At 38.7% G+C, this 25871-nt stretch overlaps 1 protein-coding gene across 2 annotated transcripts in view; it reads left to right on the top strand.

The window, feature by feature from the left end:
- Window positions 1-25871, top strand: part of Stk3 (serine/threonine kinase 3) — a 242458-nt gene that overhangs the window by 39848 nt on the left and 176739 nt on the right. For both annotated transcript variants that reach the window (XM_028766083.1, XM_028766090.1), the window contains exon 4: window positions 2084-2198. In XM_028766083.1, the coding sequence (XP_028621916.1) occupies window positions 2084-2198 (115 nt within the window). The remainder of the gene's footprint in view (window positions 1-2083; window positions 2199-25871) is intronic.

The raw sequence follows: 25871 nt of genomic DNA, 5'->3' as shown, positions 1-25871 counted from the left end.
TGGGTGCAGGTGTCTGTGCGGTGTGAGTGTGGGTGCAGGTGTCTGTGTGCAGTGTGAGTGTGGGCACAGGTGTCTGTGCGCAGTGTGAGTGTGGGTGCAGGTGTCTGTGCAATGTGAGTGTGGGCGCAGGTGTCTGTGCAGTGTGAGTGTGGGCGCAGGTGTCTGCGCAGTGTTTGTGTGGGCGCAGGTGTCTGCGCAGTGTGTTTATTTTTAAATCATCTGCAGAGGTCAGATGTTGGCTCACAGGTTGCTCCAGGACCTGAACTCAGATCCAGTGCAGTAGCAGCACGTGCTCCAACCACTGAGCTGTGTCTCTGCCCTTAGAATTCCTTCCTGTGTTCTTCTGTAATATTAGCATTATGTATTTGGGTGTATTTCTCAAGTGTACATGTGGCAGTAGAAGAGAAAGAATTGGGTCTCAGTCATGTAGGTCCTGGAGGTTGAATGCAGGACGTTAGGCTTGGAGGTAAAGTCTTTACCTGCGGAGCCATCTTGTTGGCCCTGTAATCCTTTAAAATAGATCTGTTATTGTATTTCCTTTATCTGACACTGATGCCTAGTAATGTAACTGTCCTTTGATAAAGCCGTGACTAGATGTATCCTATAAACAAGTTGTCTTTAAACAACTATGTTTTTTTCTGGTTGTCTTACTCATGCGTGTTTATTTTTAAATTCTCTTCTCTCTCTAAGATGTTTTTAGATTTATTTATCTTATTTCATATGTATGGCTGTTTTGCTTTCACAAATGTCTGTGCAGCACTGTATTCGTGCCTGGTGCCTGTGGTGCCAGAAGAGGCATCAGATCTCATCGAACCTAAGTCACAGATGGTTGTGAGCCACCATGTTTATGCTGGGGATTGAACCTGGGTCCTCTGAAAGAACAGCCAGTTCTCTTAACCACCAAGCCATTGTTCCAGCCTCTGGAGTAATTTAGAAACAGTTTTACTCACACTAACTCCTCTCAGTTGTGTTCTCTCTGACTGTCCCACCATGCTGAAGTCTCTTTTGAGTTTATATAAAAGTTGTGTGCAGCATAGTTTATGCTGTCTTGTAGTTTAATCCTTGTGTATTCTGTGATTATGATACTTTACCTCTTCTCAGTTAGGGGAGATATTTTATGCACTACTCGTATGTAGCATATTAGTAATCAATAATGGCAATACAGTTCTTTTTGTCATTTAAGCTTTTTGGAAAACAGCTTGGTTATAAACACAGCTCATTTATCTCTGGAAGACTTAAACTGTCAGTTAAGAGCTGCACTAAATTAATGGTGTTAATTGATTATGTTACTAGTATTAATTGATTATGTTACTAGTATTGATTGATTAATTGTTAATAGTGTTAATTGATTATGTTACTAGTATTAATTGATTATGTTACTAGTATTGATTGATTAATTGTTAATAGTGTTAATTGATTATGTTACTAGAGTTAATTGATTATGTTACTAGTGTTAATTGATTATGTTACTAGTATTAATTGATTAATTGTTAATAGTATTAATTGATTATGTTAATAGTGTTAATTGCTTATGTTAATAGTGTGAATAGATTATGTTAATAGTGTGAATTGATTATGTTAATAGTGTTAATTGCTTATGTTAATAGTGTGAATTGATTATGTGCTGTGTGTATAAATAATCGTTTTTCTCAAGAACCTACAAAGGGCACATGAGTGAAAGAAATCCCACTTGCCTTCATTGAAATATACATTATTTTGAAGTTGAACATGAAAAATCATTTAGAATAGTTATATTTAAAATATTTTTGTTAAAGGAAACTACTTCCATTTGTTTCTAATATTACATAGTAAATGCCTTGCTGAAATAAAGCATTATTATCTTTGGGAATCAGTCAAAACACTTGGGCCCCCTCTGGCTTGTAATCTTGTTAAATTTTCATCCATGAAGTAAAACCTAATTGTACACAGTTGCTGAACTCTACCTACAAACTATTTAATGGAAACAGAAGTTTACTCATAGATTGGTTTGTTGAAACATATGAAATGCTGAGAATATATTGGGATTAAGAAAAAACTTTTCTTTGCGAATGAACTAAACATCCCTGTCTTTCTTTTCCTTCAGTCCTTACGTTGTGAAGTACTACGGCAGCTACTTTAAGAACACAGACCTCTGGATTGTCATGGAGTACTGTGGAGCAGGCTCTGTGTCAGACATAATTAGATTACGAAACAAGACAGTAAGTATTTAAAATGGCTTTGTTAATCTCATTTTAAAGGTTCCACTGTAGAATCTGACTAGTCGTACTTGTTACAAAGAAAACATTAGTGTGCAACAGGAGATGTGTAGGGAGGACGTTGAGTGAAGGCGCTTCTTCCCAAGGCGTGCCAGGCTCTGCTAGGTCCTCTTTCAGTCAGTGCATCTGCTTAGTTACCTGCACTCAGGAAGTGAGACTAGAATTCTATTTAAACTTCATGACATTCATGACCTTTCCTCCTCTTAATTTTTTTGTATTACCATCTATAGCTGGCAAATAGTTGAAGTTACATTTCTGAATTTTTGAAAAGTAATTGATTTTTTTCTCAAGTGTCCATGTACACAAACATGCACACAAGCACACAAGCACACAAGTGTGAAATGAGGTTAGGGAAGTGCCTACTTACTAAAAGATGTGCTGGCTGGTTTGTAGCCTAAATAGAAGAACTGTTCATCAGTCCCTCTAAGTCTCAGTGGCCTTTTCATGTAAGTGGTAAGAAGAACTCTCAGTGAATGACTTTTAATTCAGTTTCTAAATGACGTTACTTATGCTGTCAAACATGTCTTGGTAACATAAATTCAGAAGAAGCACATAGCTACTTGAATCAATTTGTGGTTAACCAGAGTCATTTTGAAGTTTGATTGGTAAAATACTTGGACATTTATTCTTTTTTTTTTTCCCTGCGGAGAAAATAAAGTAAATAGGATTTCTTTAAAAGGAAGTAAGACAGAGTTTAAATAATCCCTGTCTTGACAGATTAAATCATCTGTGACATTTTAATTAGTATCTTGAAATTTCTATTGTTCTTAACTAGTACTTGTGTAAATCAGATGACTCCTGAGTGGCACAACAATTGAGAATAACTACACCCCAGTTAGAGAAGTGTTATAAAATTGTTCAGGGCTGACCTCACTTCATTTGGCATTTAAAACTATCAAATAAGAGATGGAGTAGAAGTGTAGGAAATAGAAAACTTTAAACATCTATTTTCATGGTTTTAAAATGGTAATGTTAACCATTGCGAGCACAGAGTAGGTAGTTGATTCAAGAACTTTCTTCCTCGTACCAGTAATTACAAACTGTGAAAGTATCTACAGTTTTTATAGATACACTTGGATGTGAATTCAGTCCTGAGGAGTTGGTGTCACCATTTAGCCTGGGAGGGGTTCTGTTCCTCTATATTCTTTGTAAGGAGACAGTCCTTTGGCATGCTATGACTCCTGAATGAGGAACAGCCCAGTTGCTGTCTTCACAGAGCACTTTATATCTATACATGAAAAAGGCCAGGAGTGGCACAAGACATGGATGGAGCCGTTGGGTATTTTCTTTGCTTGTTACCTCATTGGCAGTTTGTGTGAGTTCTCAGAGCATTAGAGGACCTGTTTTCTAGTACAAGGCTATTCTCTTTGTTTATCTAGCAGGACTAACATTGTTTTGGAGATTGTCAGCATAAGGATTTCATTTCTTATTTGAGTTGTTGGGAACTGACCCTCCCTCCCCCCACACCGGATTGACTCTAGTAGTCGTTTCCATGGACATGAAACAATGCTTTCCCAAAAATGTGGCTACCTCAGTGTTTACGGGCTGTGCTGCTTCTTGTTGTATGCTTTGTTGTTTAATTCTTTGTGCATAAATATGTATTGTATATATAATATATAAAATGTATAATATATGTATTCTCTATAATTTTGCTTTAACGGCTCTTTATTTCTCTCCACATTTCCCAGTTGCATGCATGCAGAACTTTTTTTTTTAAATGTATAAGATGGCAATAAAGTCTTAGGATTTTTTTTTTTTTTACTTTTTAAAAAAATATAGATTGCTATTTTTTTTCTATGAAATGCAGTGACTCATGCATTCATGCATGCTATAGAAGTTCCACTACTGAGCTGCACCCAAAGCCCTCCTCCACTTTGTTTCCGTGAATTTTGGTTGTCAGTGTTGGGGTTAGAAGATGCCATTGTATAAGTATTTACTTCCTTTGTCTCTCCCACTAAGTTTTGTTGTTGCTTCTTTGAAAATAATCTCTTATTTTTACAATTCAACCTTTGGCTTTTAGAAGCTTTGTATAATGTACATAGTGTATGTATGTATGTATGTATGTATGTAAAGATGTATATGGATGGGGCAACCTGTATTTTGGTATTTGTTCCGCCTTTTGATGTAGTTAGTATAGCTTTCTTTCTTTCTGATTTTGGTGATGCTGGAGTCTCATTATGCTGTGCAGTTGTTTTCCCGCCACCAGTTCACCCAACCTGTCCTCTTTCTACAGCTTCATACTTGTGGTCAGTGTTGGAAACCTGCGAGCTTCTCTGACATACACAGTGCTTGTTGCAGTCTCCCTCTGCCCTTCTGAAGTCCATTGTCTACATTTTAGTTTAGCTATTTCCCCTTTCTTCCCTTCCTCCCCCATCTCTGTATCACAGTCTATTGAGTCTGTTTCTGTGATCATTATTTTCTTTCAATTTTCTTATTATTTTCATGGTTTTGGTCTGTGCCTGGTTATCTTTGAAATAGTCTCTCTGATTCCAGCACTTGGGAGACAGAGCAGGCTGTGTGAATTCTAGCCTGGTCTACATTCTGAATTCCAGGTCAGCCAAGTTTATGTAGTAAGTTCCTGTCTTTAAAAAAGAAAAAAAAAAAAAAAAGGAACTGAGGGATGTAGCTCAATGGTAGGTGCTTGACCAGCCTGCATGGAGCCACAGACTTAATCCTGGTAATAGCAGCAGAAACTAACTAACTAAACTAAGTAACTAAGTAACTAACTAACTAACTAACTAACTGAAAAATAATAGAGATGATTTGAGTCTCTGAATATTTGTCTTCTTCCACCAAAAGCTTTTTGCTTGATTCTGGCAGGTACCAATTCTGGACCACTTTAATCCAATCTGGATCAGAGATAATTTGAATCTGGCTTTAGCCTGCCTTTATATCTAGGCTATAGGGCTCAATGGCTTCTTGGTAGGTTTGAGATTCTAATCTTGGTCCTCACCATTCAACATTTGTGTTTTTCCTTGGCTTCTTGGACTTTGTTCCTAGTTTTATAGGCATCCTTTGAGAAAAGCTGCTCTTTTTGTTGGGCTTATGTGGCTTCCTTTTCTCCGAAACAAGATGCTGCTTCTGTACTTGGCTAGTATCAAGTGGTCTGTTTTTCAAGATGGTTTACTTCTTTTGGCAGCAGAGTGGTGTGGTTTATCTGGCATGCAGCACAGTAGAACCTTTCCTAATGGGTCCTCCAGGCTCGCTGTGGCAGCCTTGCAACTACCTACCTGGCATTCGCCTTTGTGTGTGATTTGGGGAAGGGCTCCATTTTTTTTTTCCTGGTAGAAGTTTATTTGTTGTGACACAGTTCTACCTGATCCTAAGCCTGTGCTGCTGAGCCTGAGTGCACATGGCTCTGCCCAGCCTCTCCTCTAGCCACTCTGATGATGGGACTATTTCTTTAGTAAAGCTAGCTTCTAAATCGGAGGAACACCTGATACCTTAATTCTCTTTTTTAACTTCTAAGTTAATTTGGGTCAATTGTCATTTTGCTACTCATAGAGTATCTTTGTAGTCAGTTCTCAGAAGACTCATTTCTTTGCTTCTATCTTTAAATGCCCTCCTAGATTTTGAAACATTTGCTTTTGCTTCTAGGGCTCTCCCCACACCCACCCCTATGTGAGTGGCGCCTCTTCCTGCTTCTGTTTTTAGTTGGTTTCTGGTGATATGTAGGAGTACTCTGTGCATATTATCAGAATTTGTGATTGTATACGCAGTCCACTTTGCATTTGGTTCCCCTCTGAGCCTATATCTTGTTGTTTTTTTTTTTTTTTTTACCAAATATTTGTTTACTTTGTACCAGGTGCCCTTCTTTTAATTGAACTAATAAATAAAGTTCAGTTTGATTCTTTGTATTGCTTAATGCAATACTCTTTCCTTTTTTATCTTTAAAAATAGCTTTTTAAAAAAAGATTTGTTTTTATTATATATTTTTATTTTTATTATACACTAAACACACACACACACACACACACACACACGAGTGTTTGCCTGATTGTATGTATGTGTACTGTGTGTGTGCCTCATGCCTGGAGAGGCCAGAGGGCATTGTCAGATTCCTTGGGACTGAAGTTACAGAGGTTGTATGCAGCAGCATGGGTGCTGAGAACCAGGCCTGCAAGAGCAGCCAGTGTTCTCAACTGTCCTACCATCACTCTGGCCTCTTCTTTGTAATCTTTTAATAATTTTAGACGTTTAATCTTGACCCAAGAAGTCCATATCTTACATTTTAGGTCTGTTGTGAGTGTCGGTTTCGTCTGGTTTATTCAGTTGACTTGTCACGCATGTTTGTCTGATAATGCCTTTGAAATGGCTTTTCCTATGTTTATATTCACAAAAGTGCATATAAAAAGTATAGCATGTGGATGTAAAACTTCATTTCTGTTTTAACCTTTATAAATCTGAACACTAATGCATGATCATTGAATTTTCTTTTTTGTGGTTATCTTAGAATTGTGAATGTAAATGTAAAATGTATTCTGAGAATCAGGTCTTGTTGGTGTTCATATAGACTCACAGATAAATATTTTTATGCAGTTTGGTGTAAAGGTTTTATATGTACTGTATGGATTACAGCCATTTTAGTAGTAACCTAACTCAGAGGAATAGGAAGGCAAGATCTTCTATGTCTTCATCTTGACTGACTTCATATCTGTTTTCTCTCATCATAAAGAAGAAATGTGTGTGTGTGTGTGTGTGTGTGTGTGTGTGTGTGTTTATAACAGTAATAGTTATAGAAGAAGAGGTCATGCATTTGAGAAGTTGATAGTGTGGGAGGGACAGGGAGTGGAGAGGGCGTGGCCAGAGTGGAGGGGAAAGAATACATGCATTCCTTACATTACAATACATTATGTTAAAGTCTTCATCTTAGATACATGTTTATGTCTGTAAATTACTTGGCTTTTATTTTTCAGGTCACATATAGGTTTATGCTTTTTATATGGTTGTGAATCTTTTATTAATTTGAAAAGATAGTGTATAAGAAAATTATATTTGTTTACATGCCAAGAATATTATGTTTCCATTTTCCTTTGACCATTGTTTAATATTGTACTCCTGCCATCAAAATAAGCACTTCTTACTGTAAAAAGAAAAAGGAGAAAACAGATCTGAGTTTTTGTTAACAAGTTGACAGTAGAGCTTGTATTTTTTGTTGTTGCTTGTTGCACAGTGGTGACTTTTGAGGTACTTTTAAAAGGTATTTGTGGCGCTGTGCTTATTTTTTAAATCAAAATCATTGATTTAAAATTTTAATCAGGTGTTTCTTCAAAAATTTAAAACGAAAAGCACAAGAAGAAGCAAACCTAATTTAGGTTATATGCCTTCTTTTTTTCTTTGTTTCATTTATTTATTTAACATCCCAATTGCTGCCCCCCTCTCTGAGTCCTTCCCCCATCCCCCTCCCCTTCTTCTCTGAGAGGATGGAATTCTCCTCACCCCAGCCTCCAAACCCATATCCCTAGTCTTTGCAGGATTACTTATCTTCTCTCCCACTGAGGCCAGACAAGGCTGCCTGTTGGGGAACAGATTCCAGACAGACAACAGCTTTAGGGATGCCCCACCCCTCCAGTTGTTGGGGAACCAAGACTGAGCTGAATATGCGTATGTGTGTGAGGTATGTCTCAGTTCAGTCTTTGGTTGGTGGCTCAGTCTCTGAGAGCACCCAAGGGTCCAGGTTAGTTGAGTCTGTTGCTCTTTCTTCCTATGAAGTTCCTGTCTTCTTCAATCCTTTCCCCATTTTTTCCCTTAAGGAGTCCCTGACCTCAGTCTAATGTTTGACAGTGAGTCTGCATCTGTTTCAGTCAGCTGCTGGGTGGAGCTTCTCAGAGGACAGTTATTGTTAGTCTGCAAGTCTAACAGAGGATCATTAGTAGTGTCAGGGATTGGTGCTTGGCCTTGGACTGGGTCTCAAGTTGGGCCGGTTATCCCTCAGACTCCGCTCCATCTTTGTCCTTGTATTTCTTTTAGACAGGACAAATGTTAGGTCAAAGTTTTGTGTGTGGGTTTGTGTCCTTATCTTTCTATTCCTGGGAGCCTCCCTAATGCCAGGTCTTTAGCACTTCCCAGAGATCCCCCTTCCCCCACCCGCAGCTGTAGATTTCCAGTTTGTGTTTTTCTAGGCTATAGCACAAACACCACTTGTATTTTGCCTCCCTCCTGCATGTTTATAATTTGCTGCTGTTTTGTCATACACCAGGGGACTTGTGCTTGTTTATTCAAGCAGGTTGTTAGAATTGAACTCAAATGTTACATTGTCTCCTAAGCCTTTCAGTGTTCTTCTCAATTTCATGGTGTGGTGAATTTGCATAATTTTCATCTAGAAATACCTGGCTTAAAATTCCATCTCTTTTTTCCAATTCTTATAGTTCTAATATGCAGGAAGGTAAGGTAGGAGAATTCTGAGTTTGAGGTCAGGCCATGCTTCATAGCAAGCAATGTCAGCAACCAATCAACCAAACAACAACAAAAGTTGACTTATTTGAAATTAATCTTTTATTCCCTAGGCAGTTTGTGTTTATATAGTAACCTATTGATTAAGTGGATTAAATTTTCTAGTAATAGTGGTTCTCAACCTTCCTACTGCTGAAACTCTTTAATAGACACTTCCTCATGCGGTGGTGACCCCAAACCATACATTCATTTCTGTTCAAACTTCATAACTGTAGTTTTGCTACTGTTATGAATTATAATGTAAATATCTGGTCAGTAGGATGTCTGAGTTTTGACCTTTGTGAAAGGGTTGTTTGACTCCAAAAGGACCCGCAATTTGAGAACTGCTGTTGTAGCATCCTTGTTTTTGAAGGGGCACAATGAAGGATACCTGCCAATACATTGCAGCTGTTGTTCTGCCTGCTTCTGAGTAGTAGGCAAGCCAGCTGAGTCTAGTTTAGAGTCCTTTAGTGCCATCCTTTGCCTTTGCTGCCGTTCTTGGCCCTTTGATAAATTTACAGGACATGCTTGACAGTTTGCTTCACATTTCTTTTTAAATGTTATGAGTTACCTGATTGTTGATGTGCACTTTTTCCTTGTGAACCATCGAAGAAAAGATCAAAGCACAGAATTAAGCTTGGGGTTAATTAGGCCTATCTCAGTGATTATAACTGAGGATGGATGAATTGGGGTTAAAGGGTGGGAATTATCCATTTAAGTATTGACAGCTGACTCAGGCAGGCCAAGGTCGTCATGGTAATGTGGTGACTGTGGAAGCTGGTAGCAGTGAGAAGGAGGATGGGATGAAGGTGGCACTCCTGTACCCTAGCAGTGGCACATCTTGTCTGGGTCCTGTACTACACACGTCACTGCTCAGCATTCTTTGAATCCTTTGGCTTTTAAATATTGGGGTTGGGGGCTGTACATAGGGCTTAAATTTCCAAATTTTGAGGTTAGATTCACAAACACATCCCAAAATTCTAGTATCATACTTATTTAGTAAATTTGGCAACCTTTTCTTTAGATAGCCCAGCTGTCTTTTCATATCTTTGAAGTCACATAATTACTCTTTTCTCATGTTTGTGAGATGAGTAGTTATGGCTGCCTTTCCTAGGAGTTTTAACATACTCTTTAGGAAATATTCTAAGTCCCTAGAAGAGCTACTCTCATCTAGCAAGTCTTTAGTAAATGCTCATTTAATTGACAGGATCAGTTGGCTACTCATCTTGTGATAAAATAACTACTCATATATTTGGTGTTATAAGGATAACTTAAAATTTTCATGACTATTACATTTTTCTGTTAATAATGCAAATCATTGAGTAAATATGGCTATATATCAAAGAACGTGCACCAAAAACGGCTTACTGGTAACATTTGTTTATGTGAAATAATACCAGGATGTGTTGTAGTGGCTTTCTGACTGTTAGAATGTAATGTTTTTGTGTATAACTCTTTGTTTCTGTTTAAACATACCTTTCTAGACCTCCTTTGGTTCATTAAATGAGTTGTGTTGTAAGTGCAAGTTAAAATAAACATTATTATTATTATTACTACTACTACTAAACTCATTAAAAACAGTAACTAATATATTTATGGAATTAATATTAGAAAGTTCCTTTTGAAGGAATCTAAAAATAAGCAGTTATATAAAGTATATATAAAGTAACTTTACATGTAAAGTTATATAAAGTATATAAATGTTTAGCATTTCTAAACATTTACGCATCTTAACCATTGTTTATTGCTATGAAATTGAAGCTTTTTAAAGATAAGCTATAGTTTGGGTTAGAAGTTTTCAAACTGACCCATATGTAATTAATTATAAAGCTATGCATTGACATGTGGAAGAAAGTTTGTATCTTAGGTGCTTGTCCTGTACTTGCAAACATTTTAAGCAGTTGCCCAATGCTGTTCTCTTCTTCTCTGGGTTAAGTTTTATTTTGGCAGCTTGTTTGCACTCAACACAGACGTTCAGCATACTGAATTTAAGTTTTAATTTTTCTATGAACTAGACTAATGGTCTGGGGGAAAACATAATTAAAAAGAATTTCAGCTTCCTCATCTGTTAAGTGACAATAACACTAGAGTTCTTTGCATGTGTGACAGATTTATTTACATGTCAGTTGATGGAAGAATGATGTAAATAATATTAATAAATGCTTTTTATATTCTTTACATCTTAGATGGTAGTGTAAGAAGATAAATGCAATTCTGTAAAGAGTTAAGAATTGTTAAAGAGAAAGGGAGAAATATTTAGATTAATACAATTAGGAGAAAACTAGTTGCTTAGCAGATTCTTAAGAGAGTAGCAGACATTGATCCTCCATTTAACAGAGCACACTTCATGGCTCATTTTGGTTGTTGCTTTATCTCTAGCTTTTGAACAGCGCTTAGCAAGTAAGATGCTCTGTAAATACTTAAAAAATGGGAGACTTAGTGACCAAAGGTTCAGTTGAGGGAGGGCAGTGAATAGCTCGGGTGAGGAAGTAAATAGCTCAGCCTTGAATTCTGTTTTCATTTCTAAAGTCTGGTGTAACCCCTCGCTTACCCAAGGAGGATGCTCTTAGCATCTGTTTTAGATGGCTTTTCTTTTTCTTAATCAGTTCCTTAGGACCATTGCCATGTTTGATGGGTCTGTGTGAGGATTATGGTCTCGTTACATTTGTTTTTGCTGGAGATTTTCCCACTTGTTTTCTCATGGTGACCAAAGCAGCCATGTCTCTTTGTGGTTTTCTAATGTCTTCCTGTGTGCTGCCTACTGTTCCTGTTTTCAGATGTGTGCCCTTTCTTGAGGAGTCTCTTGGATCCTCCTGATGTCTTGTTCTTATGCAGACTAGTTGCCTTTTAGGTCTGCTGTACAGCTGCAACCGTGTGCTTTCTTTCCACTGGACTCCTGGGTTAGTGCTACAGTTTTCTCACATCTTTCCTGTTTCCTCCTTGCTTTTTATTCTAAGCAAACTGTCTTCTTTATGAAACATAATTCTGCTATTTGAGTTTTTGTATATCTGAAACTATCTTTAATTTATTTGTTTTTATATGTAGCTGGTAGCCTATGAAGAATTTTAAATAAAATATAATTTTTTTTAAAAAATTGAGAGACTTGGTTCTATCATTATCAGACATTTGGTGGTGTTATATGACTTCGTGTCTGTCAGCGCCTTACTTACCTGTGGCTCTCGTCGCCCCTGAACATTTTGGGGCATTTTAAAAAAACTATTCTTATGTTTCAGATATTTCACAAGGAACAAAGTGTATAAGAAGAAGACTGGACTCAGTTCAAACCCTCTTTAGTAGTTATGCTCAGGACACACTCTATTCTTTCAGCATAAACAGTTGTCTTTCCTCACCTTTGGAAAAGCTTTTTGATATATTTTTTGGCTTCCTTCGTTAGATGATGATGTGTTTAATCCAGTTGATACATATATAGGATGTATAGACTTATTATTTTTATTATTTCATTCCCATGGCATGGTGATACTGAAACATGCATGATTTTCAAATTGCTGTGAAGATAGTTTTGTTTTTATTTACTTTTAGTTTTGCGAGTCATCTAGTTTGCTAACTTGACCCCTTCCTCCGTCCCTCCCCTCTCTTCGGCCCCTCCTTGCCCTTGACTCTCCTTTCTCACTTCCCGTTCTCTACCCTTGCTTCCTGTCTCCTCTGTCTTTATGTCTTCCATGCTCAATGCATGGAGTTCAGGTTTGGTTTTGCACCAGAATCAGTGTTGTTGTGTCCACACCCTCCTGCATATCTGTGTTAGCTGCATGCCCAATCTACTTTCATACTTTCAAATTCAGGAGTTTAAATGGCTATCATTAAAAAAAAATCTATTTTTTCATTTTATATATATGAGTGTTCTGCCTACATGTATGTACGTATGTCATGTGAGTACCTGTGGAGGCCAGAAGAGGGAGTTAGTTCTCTTGGAACTGGAGTTATAAATGTTTGTTAGCTTTTGTGTGGGTGCCAGAAACTGAACTCAGGTCTTTGGAAGAGCAAAGGCCACTGTTAACTGGTGAGCCTCCAGCCTACACAGAAGTACTCTGAAGAGTGAGTGAGTTGTTAATCTCTTACAGGTGAACACGTATATTCTAGGATTTTTCTAGCAGTTCTTCTTCTCAACCTTTGAGAAGTGTCACCAGAATTACACAGTTGGGTTTGTACAAAAAGGTTAAGGCAGAAGATGAGAAGCAGACTTATATGTTGAGGAGCACTATTCCTTGTAGGGATACCTGTGGGGTTTCCAGTCTCTATAACTTATTTGCCGCCTAGTTGAACTTTATCACAGTACCCAGTACCCAGCCGTGCGGATGATAATTACCAGTTAAATTTTGTGTCTTAAAACTTAGGCAACATTCAGTTTGTTCTGTTAAAGAACCTTTTAGAATCTGTTTTTACCAGAATGAAGTGTTTCTATGATGCTAGACTGGTTAGGGATATGGGCTAGTGGACAGGAAATTCTAAACTGAAGAGTCAAGAAATTCAAGTGTGTGTGTGTGCTTTTTCCTGGAGGCTTGTGGTAGATTTATTATTTTGTAAAGGAAATAATTAGAAAGTCCAGTTTTCTTTGCTTTTGGTTTTGTTTTTGTTTTTTTGTTTTTTTTTTTTTTTTGATCACCATATCTTTGGAATTACAAAGGATGCATTAAGACAGTCTTGCATGGTGAGATCTGTTAGGTTTACAACAGTGGTACTTGGTTGTTTCAAGCCCACTGTGAGACTTGGTAGATAGTGTGAAACAGTATTTACATAGTACTTGTTACATGTCAGGTCCTTTTCTAAACACATTACATTATGTTACAACATTTAGTCATCATAAGATTCACTAGCTATGGGATAAGAACTGCAGCTGATCCTTTTTACAAAGGAAAAATGGAGCCAATGAGAAGTAAAAGTAGGTTTGGAGGACAGAAACACCTGGTCAAACACATGGCGTCTAGACCAGAATTCCAAGGTTGAAGTCATGCCTGTGCTGTGTACTTGCTGTGTTTTAACTTCTTTGTGACTTAGTTTCTGCCTTGAGTGCAGTGAGATGATTACTTCATTGAATGTTTTTAAAGGTAACACCCAAATGAGTGGCCTGTCAGAGCAGCTTCTGGCCCAGCGAAGCCTGCTCACAAGCATTGGTATTGTCAACATCTTCCCATCCCTTGTAGACTGCAGGAAGTGTTGTCATCTCATGAATGTACCTATCAGGTAGGTTTCCATAGCAATGTGCAAAGGACTAGGGGCCCAAGGATAGAGCTCTAGCACTCACCAGGAGACTTGCATTACTGTTAATTAAAGAAGATGTTATATTTATAGGCACAGGAGGAGTGTATCTTCAGTATAATCAAGCATTGGCTATTCAAAATGTGTAAAGATCTCACTAGCCTTAGAATTAATGCTTTGAAAAAAAAAAGAGGCAATGCTTTGTTTATAGTAGCTTTGATTCGAACACTTGATTTAGAGCATTTAAAATGTATTTACCATATTGATATTACTTATGGGCTTCCGTAAATATGTTTTTTCTTTAAAGTATACCAAATTTGTATTATAATTTAGTTTGCCTTACAATTTTATTGTTGCTGATAATAGATGTCTTTTGGTATTTGTGGATTTGTATTCCATAATGTGCTTTTCTGTGGGCTTCTATCTGCCTTCGTGTGACTGGTCTAATTCATGTCTGCCTTGCCCAGTCACTTTGTTGCGTGTTTTCTCTTTGTGTAATAGATACAGTTCATACTGGATTTACAACCTCTCATATATTGAGTGCTTTTCTGGTGTTTTGTGATCTCTTTTTCAGGACTCTTTTCATGTGGGAAAGGACTTTAAATGTCTGCCCACTGACCGTTTTCACAGTGCACTCTCAGTTCTCTCTCTGCTGATCAAGGGATTAGAGGCAGCATGTAGATGTGTATTTACATGTGGTGTAAGTAGTGAAAGCTTTCATTTTTAGATCACTAGCTGTGGGACTTTGTGAAAGATTATTAACCTTTTTTTTCTTTGCCAGACATGTGCAGCCCAGATTTCATGAAAGACAAACTCTTTTTGCCCTCTTATATGTAATAACAGTTAAAGTATTCTAGTTATGTTCCTAACGTGTGCACTTTGTGCTGAGAGGAAGGTTTGTGTTGTTCTGAAAGAGTCCTATAACTCTTTTTATTGCTGGAAACTTTGGATACTTTATACTCTCAGATCTCTTCTTTTGGGTGGGATGATATGAAATGGTGATCTGCTTTGCAGTCTTCCAGTCTTTTCTTTATCCTGAATACCCAAGAGCCCTTGTTCAATTATATTTTTTTAACTAAGGGGGAGGGAGAGGAATTTGGATCATAAAAAAGTTGGAAAATGAAGACTGACTGATATTCAGACAAAGTTTCACATGTAAGCTTACATATTATTTTTGAAGGGTTTTGGTCACTATTCTGTTTGATTATATTATGTGTCATAAAAAATAATAGAAGTTTAATCATTAAAGGATTCCTAACATGAAATCTGAACATAATATCAGTTCAATTTGAAGTAAACATGTAGTTTGGCCAGAATAGGCAAAGTGGCCAAAAGGAGACCTTTAAAGAATCCTCATGTATCTTTTATAAGACAATTTTATTACACTTTTACTAGCCCCAAATATTACATTCCTTTTGGTTAGAGGCAGAAAATAGGAGTCAGTTCAGATCTTTTATATTGTTATAGATTCAGAATAACTGTTAGCATTTCTGGAGTTAGTTTTTTTATACATACAAACCTCTTGTCTAGGGACTTCTCTCTTTCATGCTAGCTTCTAGATAGTGTATCAGTTTCAACTGTTGGTCATAAGTTATAGAAAACCACATCATACTTTTAATTAATTAATTAATTAATTAATTAAAAGACAGAGTCTCACTACAGAGACCTGGCTGGCCTAGAACTCACCATCTTGAACTGTGGGAGATCTACCTATCTCTGTCTCCCAAGTGCAGGTGTTAGTTCTTCGTAAAATTAGTCCCGTATGTGGCTTGATTCAGGGTTGAAAGGATGAGTAGAGTTTGCCTGTTGTGATACCTCCATATTAATGTCAGCCTTGCCCATCTCCTCCGTAGCTACAAGATGGCTGCCAACAGCCTGGGGTCTAGCTGTCAGAGATCCAGTAGTAAAGAATGATGGTCCTGCCCCTCAGTGCTTCAGAATGGGCTGTGCCTTTCTCTGACCAGTCACTGTCAGCCTTTGGACTGTGATGTGGTAGTTGACTTACCTTGTGGCTATGATGGTTGACTAGGACATGGTCTGCAGATGGTGAAGTGATTGCCTTATAAGGAAATCAGAATGTGTTAGTAGGAGCTCGATGTGCTAGACTGGCCAAAATGAACAATTTTTTGCATTTTTTAAAAGCTAAAAGTTCCCTAAAATACATCAAGAATTAAAAAAATTTAAAAAGCCTCTCAAAAATAGCTTCCATAATGAAAGCTAAATTTTGGTAGCAGTGCCTGGTGACACTGGTTGTCAAAGCTGTTGCACTCCTAAATTCCTCTCGTACAGTAGACACAGGAAGGTTGATATTTTGCAAAGAGCCTCTTGCTTCTATTCAGTAGTAAGTGAATTCTTCTGAAGAGCCTACTCATGGCATTAAAGTCCAGTGTTTCTTTATTTAAAATGTTTGTTTGTTTATGTGTTTGGGTATATGCATACCATGCGGTGGCAGTCCGAGGATAGCTTTGGGAAATTAGTTTTTCTCCCTCCATTACAACACCATGTGGGTTCAGAGGACTGGACTCAGAGCTTCAGGCCCAGTGGCAAGCGCCTTTACTCATGAGCCATCTTACCAGCTCCTGGCATGTCTCTTTAATTTTCACTTTTTGGAATTAGAGGAAATATGCAGCACATGTCTTTATGTTTTAGTTTGCCTGCTGTGATAATCTACAGTTCTGTTGTTTTTGTTTTTTTTTTGCTTTATTTGTTTTTTGTAACTATCAAGATTTTTTTCATGTTCATGGTACCACAGTTTAAAACTTGATGCTGTGGCTGGCACTTAGGCTGGTGGTTTCATATATTTTTATGCCAGTCAGCCTTGCATTCAATAGTATTTTTCCTCTCCTGGTCACTTGATAAACTTTGCCCACTCTTCAAGAGTCAGGTTAGTTACGTCAGCTGTGGAGTGTCCCTGAATGGGGACGACGGTGCAGAGAGACAGACGGTGGAGGTCAGCCAGCAGGAGCCGATGCCGTTCAGGGCCTCTTAAGGAGTATACTATTGCATTCCGGCCTGTTGGTGTAACGACATACCTGTTTGTGTGTGATGTGGAGTGAGTCGAGGTGATATGCAGTAGTAAGCATATGGTGGTCAGAGGATAACTTGCCAGTCAGTTCTTGCCTTCCACCATGTGTTTTGGGCATCAAACTCAGGCCATCAGGCTTATACAGCAGGGGGTTTACCCGTCTTGTGGGCTCTAGGTCAGTTTTTGAGATCTTAGGCAAGGGGACTGGAGTGTTGGCTAAAGCAGCTAAGAGCATTTGTTCTTGCAGAGGGCCTGGGTTCAGTTCTCAGTACACATGGCTGTTCACAACTGTCTGTAATTTCAGTTCCAGGGGATCCAATGCTTTCACTTAATACGCAAACTCTTGTACACATATGTACATTCACACACTCACACATACATAAACACAAATATATTTTAAAAAGATCCTATGCAAAATCATGTTGTGAGTAAAACAGTACTAGAGTTTGTTATAAAATTTTAGATTTCACTAGCACAATGACTTTTAGTATCCTTGTGAGCTAACAGTAATAAGTACATAAAAGTAATAAGTAATTGATACAGTGTTTTATATGCATCGATGATTAAATGAAGATGAGTTCACTTTGACTCAGTTTTAGAAATGTAAATTCTTAACTTTGTATAAACTTAAAAACTTCACTTGCATTGGCTTTTACTGACTAAAAACATTAAGGATTTCTGTTTACTTTAAAATCACTTATGCATTTGCCCTTGAGACAAGTTGGTGGTGCTTTTTTTTTTATCAAAACCATATACATAGTGACATATTAAATGTATCATATTATTATACTAATCATATGACTCTAGAAACAAAAGTAACCAGAGGACTAAAGCCTATCAAAACCATCTTTTTGTTTTTGTACAATGAAATTCTTTTTAAATTTGCCAGGGAATTCATAGTAAAATTGAAACCAGATGTAGACTTCCGTCTTTTAATGTATTAGCTTAGCTACAAACGCCTTATTTCTATCCTTGATTGCTGAGTGCTTCATTTATGGCTTAGATGCCCTCTCTCTCTCTCTCTCTCTCTCTCTCTCTCTCTCTCTCTCTCTCTCTGTGTGTGTGTGTGTGTGTGTGTATGTGTGTGTGTGTTTTAGAACAGACTATAAAATGCCATCAAAATGATTTTAAAAGGACATTGCCAATTCATTTAGTGTCAGAATGAAATTAAACTCTACTGCATTGAGAATTACTTAGTTAAACCCATAAAACAGAGTATTCCTACTGATAGTTTCCACTTGAAGGAATTAGAAAGAAGCATTAGCTGTAGTTTGACAGTTGATCTGTGACTTTTCCATCCTAGAGCTGAAATCTTCACTATTTCCTTCTGTGGGAAGCAGATTGTCTTTGCTTTTTTTTTTTTCTTCCAAGAGTTTTCAGTATAACCTGATTATATAGTTTTTATTGCAGTGATAAAACATCATTCTAAAAATCAACACAGGGAAGGAAAGGGGTTTATTACAACTTATAAGTCTCTCACTGAGGGAAGCCAGGGCAGAACCCTGGAGGCAGGCACTGATGCATAGGCCATGGAGGGGTGCTGCTGTCTGGCCTGCTCAGCCCGCTTCCTCTTAGGACCTAGGACTACCAGCCCAATGGTGGCACTGCCCATAGTGGGCTGGACTCTCTCACATCAGTCGCCAATCAAGGAAATGTGTCACAGGCTAGCCCATAGGCTAGCTGGGTGCAGGCTTTTTCTCAACTTAGATTCCTTCTTTACAGATGACGCTAGCTCGTGTCAGATTGACACAAAACGATCAATACACTGGTCAGTTTTTTGAAATGGTTGAGTCAGTGTCTGTTTGAACTGATAAGTTTTTATAGACATGAAACACCATTATTACCTTTAATTTTATTAATTAATGGGGATAGATTCCACTTGAAATCTAGCCAGTTTGGATAAAGCTATAATTTTTATATAAATAAAATATTTAAAGCACATTTAAAAACAAAATTACGTATCTTAGGAAGATGAAGGTTGACCTCATTTTAGGATATCAGGTGCGACCCACAGGTTGAGAACCACTGTTCTAGACAGCTCCTTCTGGTTAATGATCCTTCCCCAGCTTCCTGCTGCTCTCTAGTAATTAAACTGATGGTCTTGACCACTGAGCTTCCCCTATCAGTTTCTAAAATTTTAATTTCAGTATTTTTGAGGCTGTTTCTCTGAGATGCCTAGTTAACCTTGAAGTTTCCATCTTCCTATGTTAGCTTCCTATCTGCTGCTAATTAAATATGTCACTATCATGTAAAACTTTTCTTTGTTTTGATTTATTTTCTTTTTTTAAAAAATATTACTTTTGTTTTTTTACTGTCCAGTTGTTGCACCCCTCCCAGTCCCTCCTCCTACAGTCCCCCTCTCCCCCTCTCCAAGAGGTTGTGTCACCCCTCTTACCTCCCCTTATCCCTGTCAGGCCTCCCACTCCCTGGGGCCTCAAGTCTCTCGGGGCTTAGATGCCTCTTCTCTCACTGAGTCCAGGCCAGGCAGTCCTCTGCTGTATGTGTGTTGGGGACCTCATATCAGCTGCTGTATGCTGCCTGGTTGGTGGCTCAGTGTCTGAGGAATCTTAGGGGTCTAGGTTAGTTGAGACTGCTGGTTCTCCTACCGGGTCACCCTCCTCCTCAGCTTCTTCCAGCTTTTTTCTAATTCAACCACAAGGGTCTCTGACCTCAGTCCAATGGTTGGAATCTATGTCTGTGTCAGTCAGCTGCTTGCTGGACTCTCAGGGGGCAGCTGTGTTTGGGGAGCTGGTGGATAGTCCATGTTCTTACAAGTTCTTCTCGCTATTGAGCACTGTTGTTTCCTCATGTAACAGCCCTGGTTGTCCTGGAATTTACTTTGTAGACCAGGCTAGCCTTGAGCTCACAAAGATCCACCTGCCTCTGTCTCCTGAATGCTGGGATTGAAGTTGTACGCCACCAACCTCCAGCTTAAAATGATTTTGGGGTGGGGGATAGAGACTTTTGACAATAGCAATGAAAAGTGAAGCAGCTTTTGTTGTTGCAGCGTGACACACCAGCTTCTTTTTGAAAGAGGCTAGACAGAAACCTCTGCTTGTGCCCAACTCATGTATATATGTACACATGAATGGGCTGGCAGACACATAGTGATCCTTAAACTTTTAGATATTTCATTTAAAATATACTAAAATGTAATGTTACTGAGATTGTTAGGATAAAAACCTAGGCTGGACCACTTGGCAGTGGGAAGTCTGAGAAGCTGACACTAAAACAACTATGTGTAAAGAATGCTGTCCTGTCTAGAAATGTACACATTTATCATATATTTTCATTTTATATTCTTAAACATCTAGCAAAATGTTGAAAGACTCCTGAGTAACAGAAGTTATTTATGTTCTAAAACAACAAACTAAAAACCAAAAAAAACCCAAGTAAACAACAACAAGAAATCAATCAAACCAAACCCAAGCGTCTTTTATTAAAATGTAGTAAAGAGGCAGAAACCACAGTATATCTTAGGTTCAAAGCTCACGACACATTCATATACTCAGCATCCAAGTTTAGAAACATGTGGACAACGTGAGGTAAGTACGCCCGTTACACTGGGATAAGCTATATGCTGCTGCCCATGCAGGCAGGGTTTGCTTTCTTTATGCTTTATATAAAGATTCAGAGAATTCTTTGCTTCAGCATCTGGATTTCTTCATTCAGCTTCGTGGAATTACATTGTTGCTTGGGTTTTCATTGTTCTATAGCAGTCTCCTTTGGGAACATACCATTAACTCTATTCAAATATTCTTTTGATTGTCAACACTCAAATGAGTTGTTAAAATAATACTGTATCACGCAGTGTAAAACCAAGCCCTGCTTATGTCCAGATGCTGAGGGATTAGAAACTGTATTGGTTTTGATTAGAGGATGATATAAGTGAAGAGGAACAGATTGACTCATGGAGGAGTGTGAGGAAGTTCTTACTGACAGGAAAATAGCTTAATGAAGTTAGTTTTGGGTCTACCCACTCCAAATGCAGGTAGACCATCAATGTTTTAGTCATGTTAGAGAGAGAGAGAGAGAAAGACAGAGAGAGAATGTGAATATGTGTGCTTTTGTGACATGTGCCATTGGAGGCCAGAAGAGGGAGTCAGGTCTTGGAGCTGGCGTTACAAGAGGTATGAGCCACCTGATGTGGGTGCTGGAACCCATGCTTGTGTCTTCTGCAAGAGGAGTTTATGTTCTTGGCTGGTGAGCCATCTCTCCAGACCCTCAACTAATTTGTAAGCTTAATAAGCATGGGACTATTAATTTTCTCATTACTCTTCATTAAGCATTTTTAACAATAACTGTATGGTAGAGCCCAGTACAGTAGACATTTATTGAAAAAGATTGTTGTCTAAATGAGTGTAAACTTACTTAGTTGTTACAGATAAACTTCACATGAAAACCTTTTGTTACTATGCTATAGATTCATAGGATGAGGTTGAACCTTTCAAATTCTTTAGCAAAGTCAGATCATGATCCAGTAAAAAGGTCTTGTCAGAAGTACGTTGCTTCCTGTATGTCATACCAATGGCAGAATTGTTGGAAGTTCTACCCTAATTCTAAGTCATAATTAATGTGGTAACCTTTAAAAGTAAAATTAAAGTCTGAAGTGTAATCCGTTAGTAGAGCTTCTCATGTTGTGGTGACCCCAACCATAAAGTTACTTCGCTGCTCCTTCACACTGTGACTTTGCTGCTGTCCTGAATCGGAATGTAGATGATGTCAGACTGTGACCTCCAGACTGGGAGTCACTGGTCTAAATCCTTATATTTCTAGAAGCAAAACTCTCTTTAGTATAATAAAAGCATTGCACAAGATGCAGTTGTCTCAAATCTGAGCCCGTATTTCAGACAGTGTTCATTGGCGTTGTGTTTAGACGGTCTGTGCTGTGTATGGTACACCTGTCACGTGTTCAGAGTCAAGGCTACACTGAGGTCACATGATGTCAGTAGCCTGGCAGAGATACTTCACATTCTTTATACATTGGAATTTGAATTTTTTAAATTTCATGTTCAGAAACCTTTAATATTTTAAAATGTAATTAGAATATAATTACATCTTTTACCCTCCTTCTCTTCCCTCTTCCTTCTGTGCCCTCCCTCCATAAATTCACAGTCCTCTCTTCTTTAACCATAATATATATGTAAATTAATAAATATATTAATATAGCTTGCTGATTAGTTTTGCATGCGTGTATGTATTTCTAGGACGGACTCCTTGGTGTTGGATAACCAGTCCTGGGGTTCGTCCCTGGGGTAGCCTTATCCCTGGGGTAGCCTTGTTCTCTCTTTCCCAGGAGTTGCTAATTGCTTGTAGCTCCTTATCTAGGGGTGGGGCTCTGTGAAATTTGCTCAGTCTACATTGGATATCAACTGTGGGAATTATTGGGGTCTTGTTTACCAGCCATGCTGCTGACACTCCGTGGGTTCAGTTTCCTGCCATAGCTAGAAGGCACCGTCTCAGGCTGACTCCGGTCTCCGGCTCTTAGCAGACTTTGTGCCCTTCTTCTGGGATGCTGACTGACTCTCAGATGCATTGCTGTGCTGTAGATGTGTCAGTCTCGCCTGGTGATCCCCGGTACTTGTTATCTACAGTTTGACGAGTTGTGGCTCTCTGTAATGTTTGTTTCTTGGTGCTGCAAAAGGAAGCGTCTTTGTTGAGGGATGAGATCTATCTACCCTTATCTGCCATTGTGGTGGTTGTGGAATCCCTGGGAGAAGGCAGGGATGGGGATGGTTGCCAGTCTGAAAGGAGTGGAGATAGGCTGACCAGAAACCTTTTGTTTGTTTGTTTGCTTATTTTGTTGCAGAACTTATATAATCTATTGGTTTTTTTAAAATTTTGTATTGGTTATTTTATTATTTACATTTCAAATGCTATCCTCCTTCCTGGTCTCCTGTCTGCAAACCCTGCATCCCATCCTCCTCCCCTTTGCCTCTACGAGATTGCTCCCCCCCCCCACTCCTGCCCCACCTCTAGCATCCCCCTTTGCTGGGCATCAAGCCTCCACAGGACTGAGGACCTCCCCTCTGCTATATATATAGCTGGAGCTTGCTGACAGGAGCCTGGTCTAGTTGACCTCTGAGAGTCTTTGCCAGCACCTGACTAATACAGATGCAGATACTCACAGCCAACCATTGGACTGAGCCCGGGGCCCTCAATGGAAGAGCTAGGGGAAGGACTGAAGGAGCTGAAGAGAATTGCAATCCTAAAGGAAGAACAACAATATCAACCAACCAGACCCCCTCTTCCCCCAGAGCTCCCAGGGACTAAACCACCAACCAAAGAGTACACATGGAGGGACCAGAAACCTTTTAGTGTCATGTTTTTCATAGCTGCCACATTGAGTTATGCTACTTCATTTGGGGCCATGATCTAGAGTTTATAAAGAGCAGACACAAACGGCACTCTTACCTCCGATTTTCTGAGTGTGGCTGTAAGCCATTCATGTAGAAGTGTAGAAGAGCCATGGGCATAGATCAGTGATCTCATTGTAAGCCAACAGAAGAAAAACCTTGCAGTGTATCACAGAAATTCTTTCGTTTTAGGCCACACTAACACCCGAGTGTGTTATCGTGGTTTGGACAAGCATCCTTCTGAAGTCTATGAGTTGAAGACTCGGGCATCTGGGTGATGGTATTGGGAGGTCACGGTGAGGTGAGACCCTGCGGTCCATAGATCATCAGGGCATTCGGGCCCGTGTGGTTCTTGTTCTTCTTTCATGCCTGGCTTGTGATGTCATCGTTTTTGTCCCAGTGCAGTCTCTTGGCTTGTTGCTGTTGGGCTTGGCATGTACCTTTCTTATTATGTATTAATTTTCTGCTATTTTGTTCTAGGGCAGGAAACTAACACTTACACATAAACACCCTTTTGCTTGTCCAGCAGTCTGTCACTGGACATTGAGGTCTACATTTCCTTTTAGTTATGGAAGTAATGTTCGGCTGCAGATCTCGCTTTAGCTTTCAAAGTGGAATCCCTGGATTGAAAAAGTAGCTGTTTAAATTTTTTAAGGAGTTGTCATATTGTTTTACAAAGTAGCCTTACTGTTCTCACAAAAATACTTGAGGTTTCCTATTTTGGGGTTTCATTTTAACTCTCTTATTTCAGAGATTAAAGTCCATGAAGCTCCCCATTGTTTTTTTCTTTTGCATGTGTGTCCTTTTGATTATATCCAGAAAATCATTGCCAATTCCCATGTTGTGAAGCTTTTGCTGTCTTTCTTTTCTAATATTTGTTTGCACTTAGTCTTATATTTAAATCTTTGGTCCATTTGAGTTAATATTTTGATATGGTCTTAGAAAAGATTCTTCTTTCCCCATTAAATGGTTTTGATAATCTTGTTGAGATACCTGGGCTGTTTCTGGGATCAGCATTCTATTCCATCCATCTGTAGGGCTTTCTTCATGAGGGTAAGTAGTAAGACTTCAGTAAGAACTTTGCTCTTCTAGTTTGTTCATACTGTTCTTTGTCACCCATGCTGGCCCAGCTGGGTTTGAAGTTCTGGCAACCCTGCCTCAGCCCCTTAGCTGAGGTGACAGATGTGAGCCACCACCCAGCTTGGCTCCATTACATTTAAGATTCTTTTCTTTGTTTCTTCACTAATGACTCTGAGTCATTTTGCTTGAGGTGATGGTGAATCTGTAGATTGCTTTGTGGACTTCTAGGCAGGAAGTGTGGATGTGGTCATGGGATGAATTTCTGTTGCCATTTCCTCTCTGATTTATCTCAGTAGTGTTTTCTAGTTCTCACTGGATAGATCTTTCCCTTGGCTAATTCCTAAGAATTTTATTCTTTTGATGTTATTATAAATAGCAAGATAAAAAGAACAAAATAAACATACAAAATCGTTAGCATTTCTTAAAAGGAAATTACAAAAAAATACCATCTTGCTACGTTGCTAAAATTACCTATTCTTACAGTTTTTAAGTTTTATTATTGTTTATTGTGCACACAGATCGTTTCCTTCTTATAGGTCTTTCCTTGTTTCATTGCTCTGCCTAGAACTTGCAGTGCCTTGCTGAAGAGAATCGGCAGGAGCGAAGCTTCCTGTCTTCCACAGTGCTCATGGAGGCCTGTGCGCTCCTGCTGCGCTCCTTGGGTCTCTAGCTTGCTCTTGTTAAATTTACTGTTTAGTCAGTTGGCTTTTCTACTAACAGTTGGAGTGATCATGTGGCTTTTTTCAATCATTCTGTTGATAGTATATCAATATGTTGAAAATTTTGTATGTTGCATCATCTTTAAGTTTGAAAAATAAATTTTATTTGATCATGTTACATAAAATCCTTTGAATATCATGATTATTTGTATTTGCCAGTATTTTATTAAGGATCTGGATTAGTGTGTATGCAAGGATAATGTTCTGTAGTATTCTTACAGTGTCCTTTTCCATCTCTACTCTCAGGATAATATGTTAACAAAATAAGCTTTCTAAGTATGCCTCTCCTTTCTGATTTTGAATCAACTTGAGAAGTTGAGTCAAGGAATTTTTCTCCTCCACCTTTTAGTGTAGGTTGTTTATTCCAAGAAAACATTCATACAGTTGGCTCCAAAACCCCTACTAGTGATGGGGGCTGGAGTTGTAGCTTCGTGACTGTACATGTACAGAATATGTGAGTCCTCAGGGCATCTCCTGAATCGCCTCACCCTTAACGTTCTAGAAGCATAAAACCAAAGCAGTCTCTCAGATACTCCTGGATATCCAAAGAGCCTCCCAGCCTTCCTCTGGTTCTCTACCCAGTTCCCTTGTGGCACTTGCCATTGACCTTTTCTCTTGTGTGTTACTGCCTGCTTCCTGTCAGAGTATGTCTTCCTCCGTAGCTCAGCCATTTTTGTGTGATTTGATTATATAGGCATAGGTAAATCACATGTCATGAGGTGGGCTGAGCAACCAACCATCTAATGACAGGATTGTCCTCCCTCCCTCCCTCCCTCCCTCCCTCCCTCCC

This window comes from Grammomys surdaster, unplaced genomic scaffold, assembly GCF_004785775.1.
Source record: "Grammomys surdaster isolate TR1022 unplaced genomic scaffold, NIH_TR_1.0 63, whole genome shotgun sequence".
Taxonomy (NCBI): domain Eukaryota; kingdom Metazoa; phylum Chordata; class Mammalia; order Rodentia; family Muridae; genus Grammomys; species Grammomys surdaster.
This window is presented reverse-complemented; position numbering and strand designations above follow the sequence as displayed.